The sequence below is a fragment of the Engystomops pustulosus genome, chromosome 3 (genome assembly GCF_040894005.1).
Source record: "Engystomops pustulosus chromosome 3, aEngPut4.maternal, whole genome shotgun sequence".
Lineage (NCBI taxonomy): Eukaryota > Metazoa > Chordata > Amphibia > Anura > Leptodactylidae > Engystomops > Engystomops pustulosus.
Genome location: NC_092413.1, coordinates 98,570,581 through 98,587,237, shown reverse-complemented (window position 1 = coordinate 98,587,237; position 16,657 = coordinate 98,570,581). Strand labels below are relative to the sequence as shown.

At 39.9% G+C, this 16,657-nt stretch overlaps 1 protein-coding gene across 22 annotated transcripts in view; it reads right to left on the bottom strand.

Moving 5' to 3' along the window:
- PTPRK (protein tyrosine phosphatase receptor type K) overlaps positions 1 to 16,657 on the bottom strand; it is a 233,579-nt gene that overhangs the window by 28,653 nt on the left and 188,269 nt on the right. For 12 of the 22 annotated variants that reach the window (XM_072141567.1, XM_072141570.1, XM_072141572.1 and 9 more), the window contains 2 exons: positions 8,801 to 8,961; positions 5,461 to 5,499 (listed from right to left, as the gene is read on the bottom strand). In XM_072141567.1, coding sequence (XP_071997668.1) covers positions 5,461 to 5,499; positions 8,801 to 8,961 — 200 coding nt within the window. The remainder of the gene's footprint in view (positions 1 to 5,460; positions 5,500 to 8,800; positions 8,962 to 16,657) is intronic. The other 10 variants (XM_072141569.1, XM_072141566.1, XM_072141576.1 and 7 more) reach the window with 2 other exon arrangements.

The following is a 16,657-nucleotide window of genomic DNA, read 5'->3' as shown; positions in this document are numbered from 1 at the left end:
ATGCCCAATTCCTCCCGATTGTACTGATACCCCATATGTGGTGGTGACTGCTGTACGGGCGCACGGCCGAGTATAGAATGAATGGAGGCGCCATTCACAGCAGATTTGTATTGTCACATTGTACAACCTATACATTTTTATTTTTTTTGGTAATGCAAACATATGAGGGCTTATTTTTTACGGAATGAGATACAATGTATAGATAATTCATTTAGGGGGTCTAAAGCTTATTCATGAGATTTTATTAACTATTTCAAGGGGGACACAAACAAAATCATCAATTTTTATTTTGGATTTTTAGCATTTTTTCCCCCCGTTCACCGTAATGTAAAAATAATATTTTATCTTTATTCTCTGGTTCACTACGATTGCGGTGATACCTCATTTATATAGTTTTTCTTATCTTTGCTCAATTTTCCTGAGCAAAACCAATATTGGAGAATATCGTATTGTTTTTACTATTGACAACTTTTCAGGGCCATAACTTCTGTATTTTTCTGTTGTCAGATCTGGTTGAGGGCTTATTTTTTGCGAAAAGAGTTGTTCTTTTCAGTCGTATCATATTAGGGAATGTAGCTTTTTTTGATCAGTTTTTAGAACATTTTTTGTGATAGTGTTTGATGAAAAATTGTATATTACGGGAAGTTTTTCGTAGTTATTTTTTTCATCGTTCACCGAGCGGGTTCAATATGGATTTAGATTTATTGTACAGATTAATACGGACGCGGTGATACCAAATATGTACATTTTTTGTGTGTTTTTGTGTTTTATATACTGTATTTGCATTATATGTGTAACTGGGGAGATTATGGGACTTTATTTTATTTATTTAATTATTATTATTATAAAACAATTTAATCTTTTTTTTTTACTTTCACATATTTTCAACCTTTTGGCTTGAATAAGCGATCATCCGATCGCTTATTCAAGCCTTTACACTGCAATACACTTGTATTGCAGTGTATAGTGTATGTAACTGAGCATGCCGCGCATGCTCAGTTACTTACAGCCGGGTCCTGCCAGGAATGCAGAACCCGGCGAGAAGAGGAGCCGACAGCCCCGGGTCACTCGTCGGGACCCGGGGCAGCGGCAGGAGGGATCGGATCCCCCGGTAAGCACACCGGGGGGGTCCGATCCACGGGGGGGACACTTGCACGCCTCGGTCATGCTTGACCGCGGCGTGTAAGGGGTTAAACACCCGGGATCGGAGTTTTTCCGATCCCGGGTGTTAGTGCCAGGTCTGGGCTGTGATATCACAGCCCGACACCGGCACTATAATAACCCGATGTCCCGAAATCTTCTTCTGATGCGGCGCCGTAGAAAGGCGTCGCATCAGAAGAAGTACCCTTAATGACCGACGTAGATTCCCGATAGGGCGGTCATTAAGGGGTTAATATCTTCATTTATTTTGCTTACAATGAAAAAAACAAAAAAAAAAAAACAACAAACAAACACAGAACAGAATGAAAAAAAAAAAACAGTCAAATCATTGACTGGCATCCTCAGCCTAACACTTGGCAGCACAATCTTGAGATCCATTTTGAGATCTCTCCACAGGTGTTCTATGGGATTCAGGTCTGGGATTCATTTCTGGCCACTTTAGAAGTCTCCAATGCTTTCTCTCAAATCATTTTCTAGTGCTTTTTGAAGTGTGTTTTGGGTCATTGTCCTGCTGAAAGACCCATGACCTCTGAGGGAGACCCAGCTTTCTCACAATGGGCCCTAATTATGCTGCAAAATGTGTTGGTAGTCTTCAGACTTCATAATGCTCTGCACACAGTCAAGCAGTCCAGTGCCAGAGGCAGCAAAGCACCCCAAAACATCAGGGAAGCTCTGCCATGTTTGACTGTGGGGACCTTCTTTGAAGGCCTCTTTTTCCTGTAAAAGCTCTACTTTTGTCTCATCTGACCAGAGAACATTCTCTCAAAACGTTTTAGGCTTTCTCAGGTAAGTTTTGGAAAACTCCAGCCTGGAGTTTTGGTTCTGTGTAAGAAGTGGGGTGTTCCTGGGTATCCTACCATACAGTCCCTTTTCATTAAGATGCTGACTGATAGTACGGGTTGACACTGTTGTACCCTCGGACTGCATGGCAGCTTGAACTTGTTTGGATGTTAGTCAAGGTTCTCTATCCATCGTCTGCACAATCTTGCGTTGAAATCTCTCGTCAATTTTTCTTTTCCGTCCACATCTAGGGAGGTTAGCCACAGTCCCTTGGGCTTTAAACTTCTTGATGACACTGCGCACGGTAGACACAGGAACATTCAGGTCTTTGGCCGGTGCCACACGTAGTGCTTTGTCTGCGTTCGCAAACGCAGAAAAAGCCACGCCCACCGGGGCGGGCCACAGCCCAATCGCATCAACGTTTCTATGGAAACGCCTGCGATCGGGAACGAGTCGCCGATGTATTTGTATTAATTTAACGCGCTACATGTGGCACCGGCCTTTGGCGATGGACTTGTAGCCTTGAGATTGCTCATGCTTCCTCACAATTTTGATTCTCCAGTCCTCAGACAGTTCTTTGATCTTCTTTCTTTTCTCCATGCTCCATGTGGTGCACACAAGGACACAGGACAGAGGTCGAGTCAACTTTAATCCATTTCAACTGGCTGCAAGTGTGATTTAGTTATTGCCACCAACTGTTAGATGACAAAGTTAAGTTACATGTGCTGTTAATTACACAAATTAGTGAAGCATCACATGATTTTTCAAACAGTGCCAATACTTTTGCCAACCCCCTTTTTATGTTTGGTGTGGAATTATATCCAATTTGGCCTTTTGACAATTCTTTTTGTGGTTTTCCATTGAAGACAAATTAAATGAAGATAATAATACCAAAGAATGTCTGATTGCAATCATTTTTTGGAAAAAAACTGATCATTATACTTTCAGTCACCACTCTACCAACATCTACAGGAAATTTTGCTTTTATATTAACCTCTAAAACACCACCATTAACCTGTTCATTCTTTATGAAAATTATTTTTATATTAATGTAAATGTAGCAGAAGTAATCTGGGATTCTATGGCATCAGGCCCCCTGGAGCACTTCTATTATGACTGCTGCCTCCTTTGCTAGCCCCCCTTCCCCTCCAAATAGCATGTGTGCTATTCCCCTCCAATTATTTGCCGGTACACACAGCAACAGCGAGTAGCAGACGGCAGGAGGGATGGGGGCCGAGGCGGCAGAATTACTCCAGGGGCTGATAAACCCCCCTCCCCCTCCCCATCATAGAGCACTTCAGCTCCATGCTTTCAATTGAATATGTAGGGTATTGCCGCTAAATCTCATATAGTTAAAATAAGTATTCTTGATCTCCTATTGCAGAAATGTCAAAGAGTAGAGGGGGTTTCTGCTGTAACCATCTGGCATATAGATAAAAATAAATTTGTGATGGAGAGAAGTTCCTTAAAGACAACTTTAGAGACAATACAGATGACATGGCTTTAGGTTGAACCCTCACCCACAAAATAGCATTACAAAGTTGTCTTCTATGGGTGGCCTTCCCAAAGAAAGCAGCCAGTAGGTATGATATATGAGGGAGCTAAATATCAATCACAAATATAGTCTGGGTACTCTTCGAAAATAGGATCTTTGGAGTAGTTTCAACATTGAAGAATTCCACAAACTAACAGCTCAACATCCTGAGGATATAGCAGAAAAATAAATAAAAGCTAAACTATTCTTATAAACTGCTAAGTTTCTACCACAAACTATAGTACAGTGAAAGCAGCTTCTTATAGCAAAATAACTCTTGAAAATTAACACGTCTCAAAATCATGTTAATAGCCACTCCTTAATGTCAGTAGTCATCTTTCACGACCATAGTGGCCATTCACAACACATACAGGATTAAAGGTTTGTCCTTGCAAATAAGGCGCACCTAATTATAAGGATGAATGACCAGCAGGTGGCAGTCCTGTGCACGGTTCAAGGCAGCAGATGTCTGTAAGTATGGTTCATATATAAGGTTCATATATAGTCCAAAAAATACATTAATCACAAAGCCAACAAATAGAACCTTTGTGGAAAGTGAAAAATCAATGTATGTTAATATCTATTCTCTCCCCTAAAATTAGATGCGTCTGGAATATGTGTGTATGTGTACTAATAAGAACCTGCTGGTTCTCATTTTACAGCAGTATATGTTTTGCTTTGTTTTATCATAACGAAAATAAATCCTTTAAAATAACTTGATAGTGTATGTTTATTTCTGGATAAGCTTTTACCATGGAAGAGATAATTGGAAAAAAAAAGGTGTATCAGAGGCATGAAATAGAAAATGGAACCTGAAATAATGGGCCATCTATAAAAGCACTGTGCTCAAACAAACACTAGATGTAATCTCCAAATCCCCACTTTAAAGAACGTGTTTAGCTTACCTATGTCTCGCAGTGTAAATAATTTGTCAGTGGCAGTGGAAAGATGTGCTATGACTCGCTACAACTACCCTAGAGTTATACATTGCATTACTAGGCCCAAGCATTGCTACTTTATATAAAACATCTCAGACAGTCAACATGTCAAATAATCAGGAGACACATTTCGTAGGATCTTTTCAAATCCAAAATACCAAATGTAAATAATTGTAGATTGTATTCTAGGCCAATATGAACGCGATTGGAAGAATAAAAGGCCACTGTGACAAAAGTTTACCACGGTAAAATTTATGTGAAGCTGCTGAGACGGGAGGACTTGTTATGTCCATCTGCCTTGCAGCGGTTGGAGAGGCATGCAAGCATTACTGTATGCATGCCACCTCTGTGATCACCACAGACATATCTGTGGATGGAGGGGTATTCCAAATACATCTGCATACCCCTCCAACCACTGCTATGGGAATGGCATTGACAGAGTTATACCTGCATGCCTCCACCCCATCCATTGAAAGGCAGAAGGACACTGCCAAAAATCATATGACCCACCGGTCCCATGGGCTTTACAGGAGTAAATACTATGGGGATGAGCCTATTAGGGTATTGTACTTACCCTTGTAATGTTTTGTGATAGTGGCCAAACACATAAACATTAAATTGGCTAAAGGACCATATGGTAACAAGATGGAAAACACTCAAGGATATACTGAGCAAAATAAGCTTCTTATGCCACAAAGAAAGTGTTTCAGACACCTTTTAGCTATTTTTACAACTTGCAAACTTACTGGTAAAAGTAGGCATTTGGGAGTCTAATTTTAGACTATTTGTAGAAATACCAAAAAATTAAGAAAACAAATAAAAGTAGCTCAAAGGGGCTTCATAAAGTTGTGTGAACAGGTTGACAACTAAACAACAAACTAGGCTGCATCATATCTAGGCGTTATCTAGTGTGAGGATTTAGCTTGTATTCTCTAAGGATGAATGATATCTCTTTCTACCAAGCACTCAAAGGAATCGCTGAACATGAATCACATGCAACAAGATCATTCATGCATGAACTGTGGTGATGCCAGACTGGGTCCTCACCTAACACAGCAGTCGGCACAAGTGGATCATTGGGCACTGCTGGAAAACAAAGCTCATGAAAATACATATTACCTTATTTTGGGCAGTTGGAAAAACAGACAGACATAGATTTAAGCACAATAATATCGACTGCTATAGAAAGGTGAGTACATTTAAAGAAAAAAAGCAAGCAATACATTAAATATGAGTGCACCAACTCAGGATATGGTACAAATGTCCATATATGAGTAAAGCAGAAGCTAGAGCAGATGACATATTTCTTTGTTTTGTCTACTGCGTTTATAGACAATGACGCTATTTAAGTTTTGGTGTTTATTATTGCAAAGTTACTTAAAAATAATAAAAAAAATGCTAGAGAATCTTTAAATCTGCATTCCAGACATTATTTAACTCATTGTTTGCTCTAAATAAAAATCATTCATGCCATACTTTCTACAAAATTTGATTGGTGCCATTACTTTGTTATTCCATCTTAAGATTTATAAAACAATTGACAAATTTTACCAGTTGAAGATATGTCCAATCAGCACAGTTCTGACAATAGCAGATGATGGACACGCATGCACATCCAGTTGTCAAATTATTCATAAAAAGGGTAAAACATCAACATTTCTGAATGCCTTACTCTTTTTAGGCTTACCAATTTAGCTGCCAAATGTCATGGATAGTCAACTAGCAGAGTAACCAAATTACATCTCTCTTAATGATCAAAAAGGTTGTATCTGATGTCACCTTTGCAATAATAGCTACCATACCTAAATATAAAAAGTGCAAAACAAACATATTCCAAAATGTGTCTACTCTAACTTTTGACTTATTAATATATGGACAATTTATATTAAATGTTGAAATCCTCATCAAGCTTTCAGTCTTGAAACAACATATGTAAAGTTAGGACTTGTCAGGTCAAACATGGCATTTTTTTTTCATAGTACAGTAACTTGACTCGTACATAAACTAGGGAAATATGTGCATCACGTCATAATAATAATCTTGATTTTTTATAATGCCACCAATTTACAAGACATACAAAAATGACTGGTGCAAAATTACATATCATGCATCAGTTGTGCAGAATGGGGTATTAAGCTGACATGACAGATGAGAGGCTTAGCAAATAAATGAGTGCTAGATCAGCCAATCAAAGTGCCACTAAAAAAGCATGAAAAAGCAACTTTAAAAAAAAAATGATGGCGTCAATCTGAAACAGATATATCAATTACTGCAGCATTCTAAGAATAAGACTGCTTGGAAAGTAGTAAAGATGTATACAGTAATCTGCTTACTCTTTTAACATGATGCATTGTTTAGTTTAATATCCACTATTCTATGGGAGACATTCCTCCACTTTAGTTGACAGTTTTCATGTATAAATGTACATAAATCAAACCTCCATTTTACACAGAATGTGTGGGAATAATCATTACAATGTTTATTTCAGTGACTTCACAGATACAGGGTAGTTGTATAGTATACTAAATATTACAGTCCATACGCCTAGTTGACAGTTGTCTCGCCAGACTGGCTTATACTTTAAGAAGTATCTTAAAGTAGTTTCTGCTAACCTGTATTGCTCATATGCATTGAAAGGGCACAGGGGTTAAAGCTACCAGACATAGTTGGCGATAGCTTGCCCGGGCAGCTGAAATCCAATAGCTTGATCTTATGACTCCTTAAGTCGGTCATGGGGAAGAGTGGATAAGCCCCCATACTGATAACATCGTCAGAAGAACCTATTGAAATTGCCCCCTTCTGATGCATTTTAACTCTAGGATAATATTTGTTGAAGCTTAAAGATCAGCAGCTGACCTTCAGATTTTTTTTTTGTGGATTTGCAGTATGTACCATTGCAGACTTGCATTCAGATTAGTCAGTGAGCTTTTGGTCATTTGGCTCTTGAGGTTCCCACACAAACATCAAGTGAAGAAGATTTTACTTTCCTTGGTGCGGCCGACTTTAAATATACATACAGAACTTTTGCACTCTACGGCAACTTGTGATGTTGGGCCATGTGTTACCACAATGCAAGCTCCATTCAGATATCGACAATGGTAGAAAAGGACTGCATACACAGCCAGAAATAGGATGTGCTCCAACATTTGCAATCTTCATGCAGTCAGCCGTGTGTGAAACCATTGAAATACATGTGCCTGTGAGCTAGCCATTAAAACAACAGCTAGCACAGAGCTCAGAAATATGTTTTGTGCATGTAGCCAAAGAACAAGGGTACATACACCGACTGGTAAAAAGAGAGACAACATATAACAAATGAAGTGGTGCTGTGCATGTGTGACCAGCAATCCTCTCACTTCAAAAACCATGGAAATACAAAAACCAAGATACCCTTAGTAATCTGATCCTTATCTCCAAACCTATGGATAAGGGTCAAATGTAATTTAAGGGACCACCGCTTTAGTACAATGCTTTACATGCTAATCTGTATTCCATTATATATTTTTCAACATATATGAGGGAGATTTATTAGAAGTGTGTGCGAGTAGAACTTTTCTAGTTGCCCATGTAAACCAATCAGAGGTTAGCTTTCATTTTACCACAGGTGTTTTTAAAATGAAAGCTGAGCTCTGATTAGTTTCTAAGGGCAGCTAGGACATTTTTACCCCAGGCACTTCTGATAAATCTCACCCTCAGTCTAAAGAGGATTACATTTCCAAAAGGCAAAGCAGTCAAGAAAATGCAGCCTACAGAAATGCTTTCAATAGTGACTGTAGAGACCTAGGAATTGAGCATGCTTAAACGTAAAAGGCTAAAACAAACTGACTGTATGTGTGCAATATATATCACATTATTTAACATGCTATAGAAACAGTAAATTGGTGATGAGCTACAAATCAGACCTGCTGATGGTCTGCATTACATAGCCATTCTGTGGCATACATAGTCACATTTGGGAAAGACTCCACTGTGTGAAATTGTAAAGCTGATAAAATGGCAAACCGAAGCAGATTAGCCTAGATCAAGAGGTAACTTTCTTGGCTTCTCTCTCTTGCTATACAATTTATATCAGTGTAATTTGTAAGATAAAGATATATCTAAGATACCAATCATAGTAATGAAACTTAAACACTGTACATACGATGTTATTTCAAGGAAAGTTAAACATATTTTTGAATGGCTGTAAAATACATCGTTTAGAGTTAATACTTATTTTTTATATTTGTGATTAAATATTCTTATAAAAGAATAAAACTCAACACAATAATAAATGCTGAAAGGAGATGCAGAATTTGAGAACACCAATGCTTCTATCATGTGATGTCACTGTGACACAAAGTGTAGGTTTATCTCCTGCAAAATCAAAGAATCCTAAGAGAATACTTACATCTAGGGCTAAAGTTATGAGAGTCCATATAGGTGATGGATAGAGGATCTTCTGCATGTAGGGTACTTTGATCAGCATAGCTTCTATCCATTGCATTCACCATATGAGTCATCTCCTGTCGTGTGTTGCCCATGGCATCCTTGCGCTTCTTAGCCAGCTTACTGCAAGGCAAAATAGTTTATTGTCAAAATAGAGTGTTACAAACTCTCTTTGCCACTTATTTATTGCCTAAATAAACTAAAATTAGGTTATAACAATAGAAGATGCACCTAAACCCTACATTTTTCATTAAAACCTTTAAAAATGTCAACTTCAACTATAACTTTTTTGTATGCACCATCAACAGCAAAAAGTGGAGAAAGAATTTTTCACCCGATAATATTGAAATGAATTACAAACTTTCGTTTTTTTTATTATACTTAAAAAAGGTACCGAAAACTTAAAGAGAACCTGTCAGGCAAATTAACCCCCAAAACTAAATATATTTTTATAAACAGCTATTAGAAAGCATTGCCCCTATGCCTACACTGTCCCTCCTGTAAACTTAAGCAATCAGGTACAATGCAGCCATGTTATAGCAGAACATTTCAGAATCATGTGTAGCTGATGTCCGTCTCTCACACATATGTATTGTAGGAGATAGCATGTCAGGTAGAGCACAAGCACTAGCAATGCTTTACTATACATTACACACAGACATGAGCAGGGAGAGGGGAGGGGTAACAGGGGTGACAACACTTTCTCTCTCTGTGGGACGAGCCTCATTTACATAATAAAGAAAAGACTATTTTACAAGGATTAATGTATGAATTGACTAGATAAAGGCTGGGATGGAATCCTTGTGAACTGCTCCAACAGGTAGTGACAAATAGTTAGAGACCTGATGACAGGTGTTCCTTTAAAGGAGTATTCCCATGAATTCCCAAGTTTGTTAAACTACTCAAGATAAGACAACAAAATAAAACAAACATTCTCTAATTTACTGTTATTTACAAATATGCAGCCTTTCACAGATATATTTCCAATCCGTTTTTATCAGTCGTGGTGTACACAATTTTGGTTGTCCCTGGATTCGACTGTAAATCTTCAGACAATTTCATCTAGCTTATCTTGCATTGTAGGAGAAGGAAGGAGGTGTAGGAGGCAGACAGCACACTACAGACAGAGGCACATTCTGGTTCAGCAGTGCTGCTAGCAGTGTGGAGAGAACACAGCAACAGATGCTCTACATAAAAAAAGATAAGCTCTAGATACAGGGGAGGGGGTGACATAACCTTGCTAACTCTGTTTTATTGATTACATGAGGCAGCAGAGCAGAGTGTTTCATATCCGTCTCATCTCTCTTTCTATGTGTTAGATTGTAGACTATTCAGAAGCTAAATAACAGTGTAGCTAAATACTGTACCCTGATAATCTAAGCACATTTTCAGCACACAGCATCTGATAGCACAGAGGAATCATGAAGTGTCTGGGGAGACACCCACACATTTTACATTGATCATCACTGAGTGATGGGAGGCAACACGGCAATAAAACTGAGTAAAATTGCACAGTAAGAGGTCAAAAATTATCTTTATTGTATAAACTTTCTGTGAACTTTCTTTCAGGGGTAAACCCCTTTAAAAGATAGTAAGCAGTTAAATAAGGTACAAATAATCCACACATTACACTCCTACATCCTGGAAGTTTTGGCCAGCATGATAAGAATAAGCTGCATATATAAAGTTAGCAAATTATATTATTATGTCTAACTTTGTATGTATAAGTGCTACTCATTAAATTAGAATATCACCAAAAAGCTTTTTTTCAGTAATTCAATTCAAAATGTGAAACTCATATTTTAATTACACTGAGATTTTCAAGTGTTTTTTCATGTTAATATTGATGAATATGACTTACAGCCAAGGAAATTCCAAACGTCATTAAATCAAAAATAAAATAAGATCAACTGCATAAAACTGAACACAGAAGTCATGGCCAAATAAAAAGCCTGTACAGTAAATGCACTCAATACTTGGTCAGGCTCCTTTGGCATGAATGACTGCATCAACATGACATGGCATGGAGAAGATTAGCTGATGGCACTCCAGAGATGTTTTGGAAGCCCCGGTTGCTTTGATAGCAGCCTTTAGTTTGTCTGCATTGCCGAGTCTGGCGTCTCACCTTACTCTTGACAATGTTAAGGTCAGGCGAGTTTGCTGGCCAATCAAGACAAGCGATGATGTGGTTATTAAATCAGGTATTGGTACTTTTGGCAATGGGGACAGGTGCTCTGTCCTGCTGGAAAATAAAAATTCTATCTCCAAAAAGCTTGTTGGCAGAGGGAAGCAAGTGCTCTAGAATTTCTTGGTAGTTGGCTGCACTGACTTTGGTCTTGATAAAACACAGTGGACATACACCAGCAGATGACATGGCTCCCCGAACGATAACGGATTGTGGAAACTTCACACTAGGCTTCAAGCAGCTTGGATTGTCTTGAAATGGAAATCAACACTTGTAGACAATGTCCTGGATAAGTCTGTGTGGTGTGTTGTGATGTACCGACCCCAGCGGCAGTCCACTCCTTGTGAATCTCCTCTAAATGTTTTTGTTTTTTTCTTAACCATCCTATCAAGGCTGCAGTTATCCTGGTAGTTTTTGCTCCCTTTACTATTTTTTCGTTACACCTTTTACTTTCCATTAATATGCTGTGATAAATAACTTTTGTGACTTACCATCCTTCTGGACATAAGTCAGTAGTTTTCCACATGATAGTGTCCCCTACTTAACCAGATTAAGGGACCTTTTAAAATGCGTAGGAAGCCTTTGTAGGTGTTTTGGGTTGAACATTCTAAATTTTCTGAGGTAATGAGTTTTGGGTTTTCCTTTGCTGTAAGCATTTGAAAAAGTTCACACAGTTTATAATGGGTATAAGAGTCTCACTTTTTGTATTGAATTACTGAAAAAATAACGTTTTGCTGATATTCTAATTTATTGAGAATCACTTGTATATGTGAAGGTATGAAGATAAGAAGATAAGGATGGCACTCACCAAATCTTAGATGTAATCCAAATTCTTCTTTATTATGTCAAGTATACATACTCACAAACATGAATGCAAGGGAGGGGGTGGAGGTTGAATGCCCAATAGAGGGCAACGGCCGTTTCGCGCTTGCCTGCGCTTCTTCCGGCCCAGAATGTGAAGTGTTTAAAAGCCGTGGGTATTTAAATGCTATCCTGCATGGAGGTTCCGCCCTGATGAGGCGTGTCAAGCTGTTCAAACATTTCCCCTCAGGCCAATGACACCTTAAACTCGAAGAGGCGATCCGCCTAGTAATTACAAAAACAGCTGGGCTTACCTCTCTGTTTTAGGTTGCTGCACCTGTCATACAGTGACGTTTTCTCCAAACCCAAAAGGGGTTCCAATGGGCGCTCAGCCTACTCGCACGAGACGGGCTGTAGTCGCGCCCCTTCCGGAATTCCCCACGTGGTATACGTCACCTGACCGGACCGTTCGTCTCCCTCCCCCTTCTTCTCTACCACGATCATGTGACCCGTTTCCTTAGAGACAGGGCACGGCGTCACTACATCGTGGGAGTTCGGGGGTTGTGATGGCGAGGTCCGGGACTTGGTGAGCTCACCATGGAACACATGAAGGTGAAGTATATAGCCCGCACAGTAAGGTGAGTTCAAGTGTGCCATACGCATAGCCTGTAATTCATCCAAAGGCAATCAGGAACATTGCAATACCCAAAATTAGCGGCACATATTAAAAACAAGTAGGTGTGCAACACCAGGTATAATATTTCACATATCACACAGTGTAAATCTTTGAATCTCTTAATAATGAACATAAAATTTGCTCCCCAGACTCTTATTATGTGAAATCCTACATCCTCAGAGAGTAATTCTATTGTTTAAGGGTTATAAAAATACCCCCATGTCTATTTTTTCATTCAATCCTATGGGGCCCATAGCGTTAGCCCGTAAGATCCATCTGCTCTCAGCCTGTAGTAATAGTCGTTGTCTGTCCCCTCCTTTTTTGGGGGGGGGAACCACTTCCAATCCTGCAAACCTGATAGAGTTTACATCGCCTCCATGTTCCTCCCTTATATGTTGGATCAGTCGAGGAGCGCCTAGTCCTGATCTAATAGAGCCCATGTGTTCTCTTATTCTCAAATATAAATTCCTTATGGTCTTCCCAATATAGAACCTACGGCAACTACAAATCAGGACGTACACTACATAACTCGTTTTACAATTAATAAAACTTCTTACGTGTACCGTCAATCCACCAAAGGAAACTTCTTTACTACCGAGATTGAAGGGGCAACATTTACAATGGCCGCATTTATAGTTCCCTACAAGGTTATTTTCGAGCCAATTCCTTTTCCTTTTTGTAGAAAAGGCACTATTCACCAATTCAGATCTAATCGATCTGCCTCTCCGAAAGCTAATAAGGGGTCCCCCTTGTGATGTCTCTGCAAGGTCATTGTCATTCTCTATCAGGTGCCAGTTGTCTCTCATGGCTTTTTTAATTGTATCTGCAAGTGGGGAAAAATCAAAAGAGAACGTGAACCTTTCTCTCTGCTTTGTTCTATCTCTGGTCATCAGGAGTTCTTTTCGATCCTTATCCCTCACCCTGTCATATGCTTGATTCAAGGTTTTTTCTGGGTACCCCCTTTTCAACAATCTCTCCTTCAATTCCCTGGCTTGTGATTCGAAACCTTCAGTGGTGTTATTTATACGTTTAAGTCTTAGGAACTGACCATATGGGATGGCGTCTTTTACGTGTCTGGGATGGTAACTCTCGAAATGCAGGAGAGCATTGGTGGCCGTTTTTTTCCTATGGACTGACGTTAGTATCTGGTTATTCTTTATTTCAACTAGTACATCAAGGAACTCAAGTCTCTGCCCACTTATGTCGCATGTGAACGACATGTTCATTCTATTGGTCTGGTTAAGATACTGCACCATTTCATGAAACATCTCTTCTGTTCCATTCCAAATAATGAACACGTCGTCCACAAACCTCCTGTACATCTGGATAAAACGTATATAGGGGTTTTTTTCATTGTAGATATAAACATTTTCAAAGACCGCGAGGAAGATGTTAGCGTATGTACAGGAGACAGGAGTCCCCATGGCGGTTCCGTCCGTTTGTATATACCACGTATCGTCAAAACGGAAGGCGTTATGTGACAGTATGTAATGAAGGGCATTGCAAACAAAGTCCCTATACCCCACACTCTTTTGAGCCTTGCTTGTAATTTCCCTTATTGCTGAGATGCCTTCTTTGTGTGGAATACGTGTATAGAGGCTTTCTACATCTATGGATGCGAGGTAAGAACCCTCATGCCACTCCTGTGTACTGAGTGCGGACAAGAAGTCCTTGGTGTCCTTTAAATAGGATGGGATATCCTTCAAGACCGGTCTAAGTAACCAATCTATATACTGCGATAGAGGTTCGGTGATCGAGCCTATTCCTGCAACTATTGGACGACCCGGCGGATTATTAATATCTTTATGGATTTTGGGTAGAAAGTACCAGTCTGGCTTTTTTGGGAATTGGGGCAGCAACCTTTCGGCCATTTTTTTGGAAAGAACCCCTTCCAATACTTGTGTTCTCAGAAATACCCTTAGTTGTTCATAATATTTTTGTGTGGGGTCTCCTGACAACCTTTTATACGTTCTAGAGTCGCCCAATAATCTCAATGCTTCCCTTTTATAGTACTCGCTTTCCATTACCACCATGTTTCCCCCTTTATCCGCAGGTTTTACTACGACCCCTTCATCATCTCTCAATTTTTTAATTGCTAATGTTTCCTTTTTTGTGAGGTTCGAACCCTCATGTCTATATATAAGGGACTCAACATCTTTCATGACCTGCTTGCGAAAGAGGTCTATCGCACTACCTTGTTGGATAGTTGGGTTGAATCTAGATTTCATACCCCCTCTGAATGGCTCTACATCCTCTAATGCCCTATTTTCCTCCTCACTAGCCAAGAACAATATACATTCTCTCTCTATATCGGTGAGCTCCCCTGTTACAAAAAACCCCAAGGGGCCTATCTCCAATGGGGTCTCTGCGTCTTTTTTATCCTTTTGGATTTCATTACCCCTTTTTTGTGAAAAATATTTTTTAAGGTTCATCTTCCTTAGACCTTTGAATAAATCGATCTCAAAATCTACTTTATTGAATTGCTCGGTGATGCAGAAACCCAATCCCTTCTTGAGTGCGGAGATACAGTCCTTATCTAGTGTCTTATTGGTAAGGTTGACAACTAGGTTTTCATCATTTCCTAGTGTCTCCAAGTTACAAATTTCCTCTTCTGTCTTCTCTTTCTTCCCGTTTTTTCTTCTTCTCCCGCCTCTCCTTGTTCTTCTCCTAAAGGGACAGTTCCCTGCTCGTCAGTTGGTTCCTCCCTTCTTCCACCCTGTTTTCCTGTTGCCTCTTCTGATGCGCTTGAATCGGAGTCAGTGGTCCAGTAATCTCTCCTTTGTGATTTTTGGTTCTTCTTATTATGAAGCTGTAGCCTCCTCTTGGAGTTCTTTTGTGGTTTCCAGGAGAAGATCTTATCGTTTTCAAAATCCTGTTTGTCCCTTAGGAACTTGTCTCTCTTTCTGTCTTTTATGTCGTTCTGTACTGGGACCAAGCGTGTCTCTAATCCTTTGAAGAAGTTCTCTAATTGCTGAGACGTCAGTCTCTTCCAGACAACGACTATTACTACAGGCTGAGAGCAGATGGATCTTACGGGCTAACGCTATGGGCCCCATAGGATTGAATGAAAAAATAGACATGGGGGTATTTTTATAACCCTTAAACAATAGAATTACTCTCTGAGGATGTAGGATTTCACATAATAAGAGTCTGGGGAGCAAATTTTATGTTCATTATTAAGAGATTCAAAGATTTACACTGTGTGATATGTGAAATGTTATTATACCTGGTGTTGCACACCTACTTGTTTTTAATATGTGCCGCTAATTTTGGGTATTGCAATGTTCCTGATTGCCTTTGGATGAATTACAGGCTATGCGTATGGCACACTTGAACTCACCTTACTGTGCGGGCTATATACTTCACCTTCATGTGTTCCATGGTGAGCTCACCAAGTCCCGGACCTCGCCATCACAACCCCCGAACTCCCACGATGTAGTGACGCCGTGCCCTGTCTCTAAGGAAACGGGTCACATGATCGTGGTAGAGAAGAAGGGGGAGGGAGACGAACGGTCCGGTCAGGTGACGTATACCACGTGGGGAATTCCGGAAGGGGCGCGACTACAGCCCGTCTCGTGCGAGTAGGCTGAGCGCCCATTGGAACCCCTTTTGGGTTTGGAGAAAACGTCACTGTATGACAGGTGCAGCAACCTAAAACAGAGAGGTAAGCCCAGCTGTTTTTGTAATTACTAGGCGGATCGCCTCTTCGAGTTTAAGGTGTCATTGGCCTGAGGGGAAATGTTTGAACAGCTTGACACGCCTCATCAGGGCGGAACCTCCATGCAGGATAGCATTTAAATACCCACGGCTTTTAAACACTTCACATTCTGGGCCGGAAGAAGCGCAGGCAAGCGCGAAACGGCCGTTGCCCTCTATTGGGCATTCAACCTCCACCCCCTCCCTTGCATTCATGTTTGTGAGTATGTATACTTGACATAATAAAGAAGAATTTGGATTACATCTAAGATTTGGTGAGTGCCATCCTTATCTTCTTATCTTCATACCTTCAGTATATTGGACTTCTGGTCTTTCGTTCGAGGATTTGAGCACCACTGAAGATTCTCTATCTCCACATACACGGAACCCTCATACTCCTAATATCCACAGAGTATACCCCCTGTTTTCCTGTGAATAACAAGTAGTGCCATCACCATTCT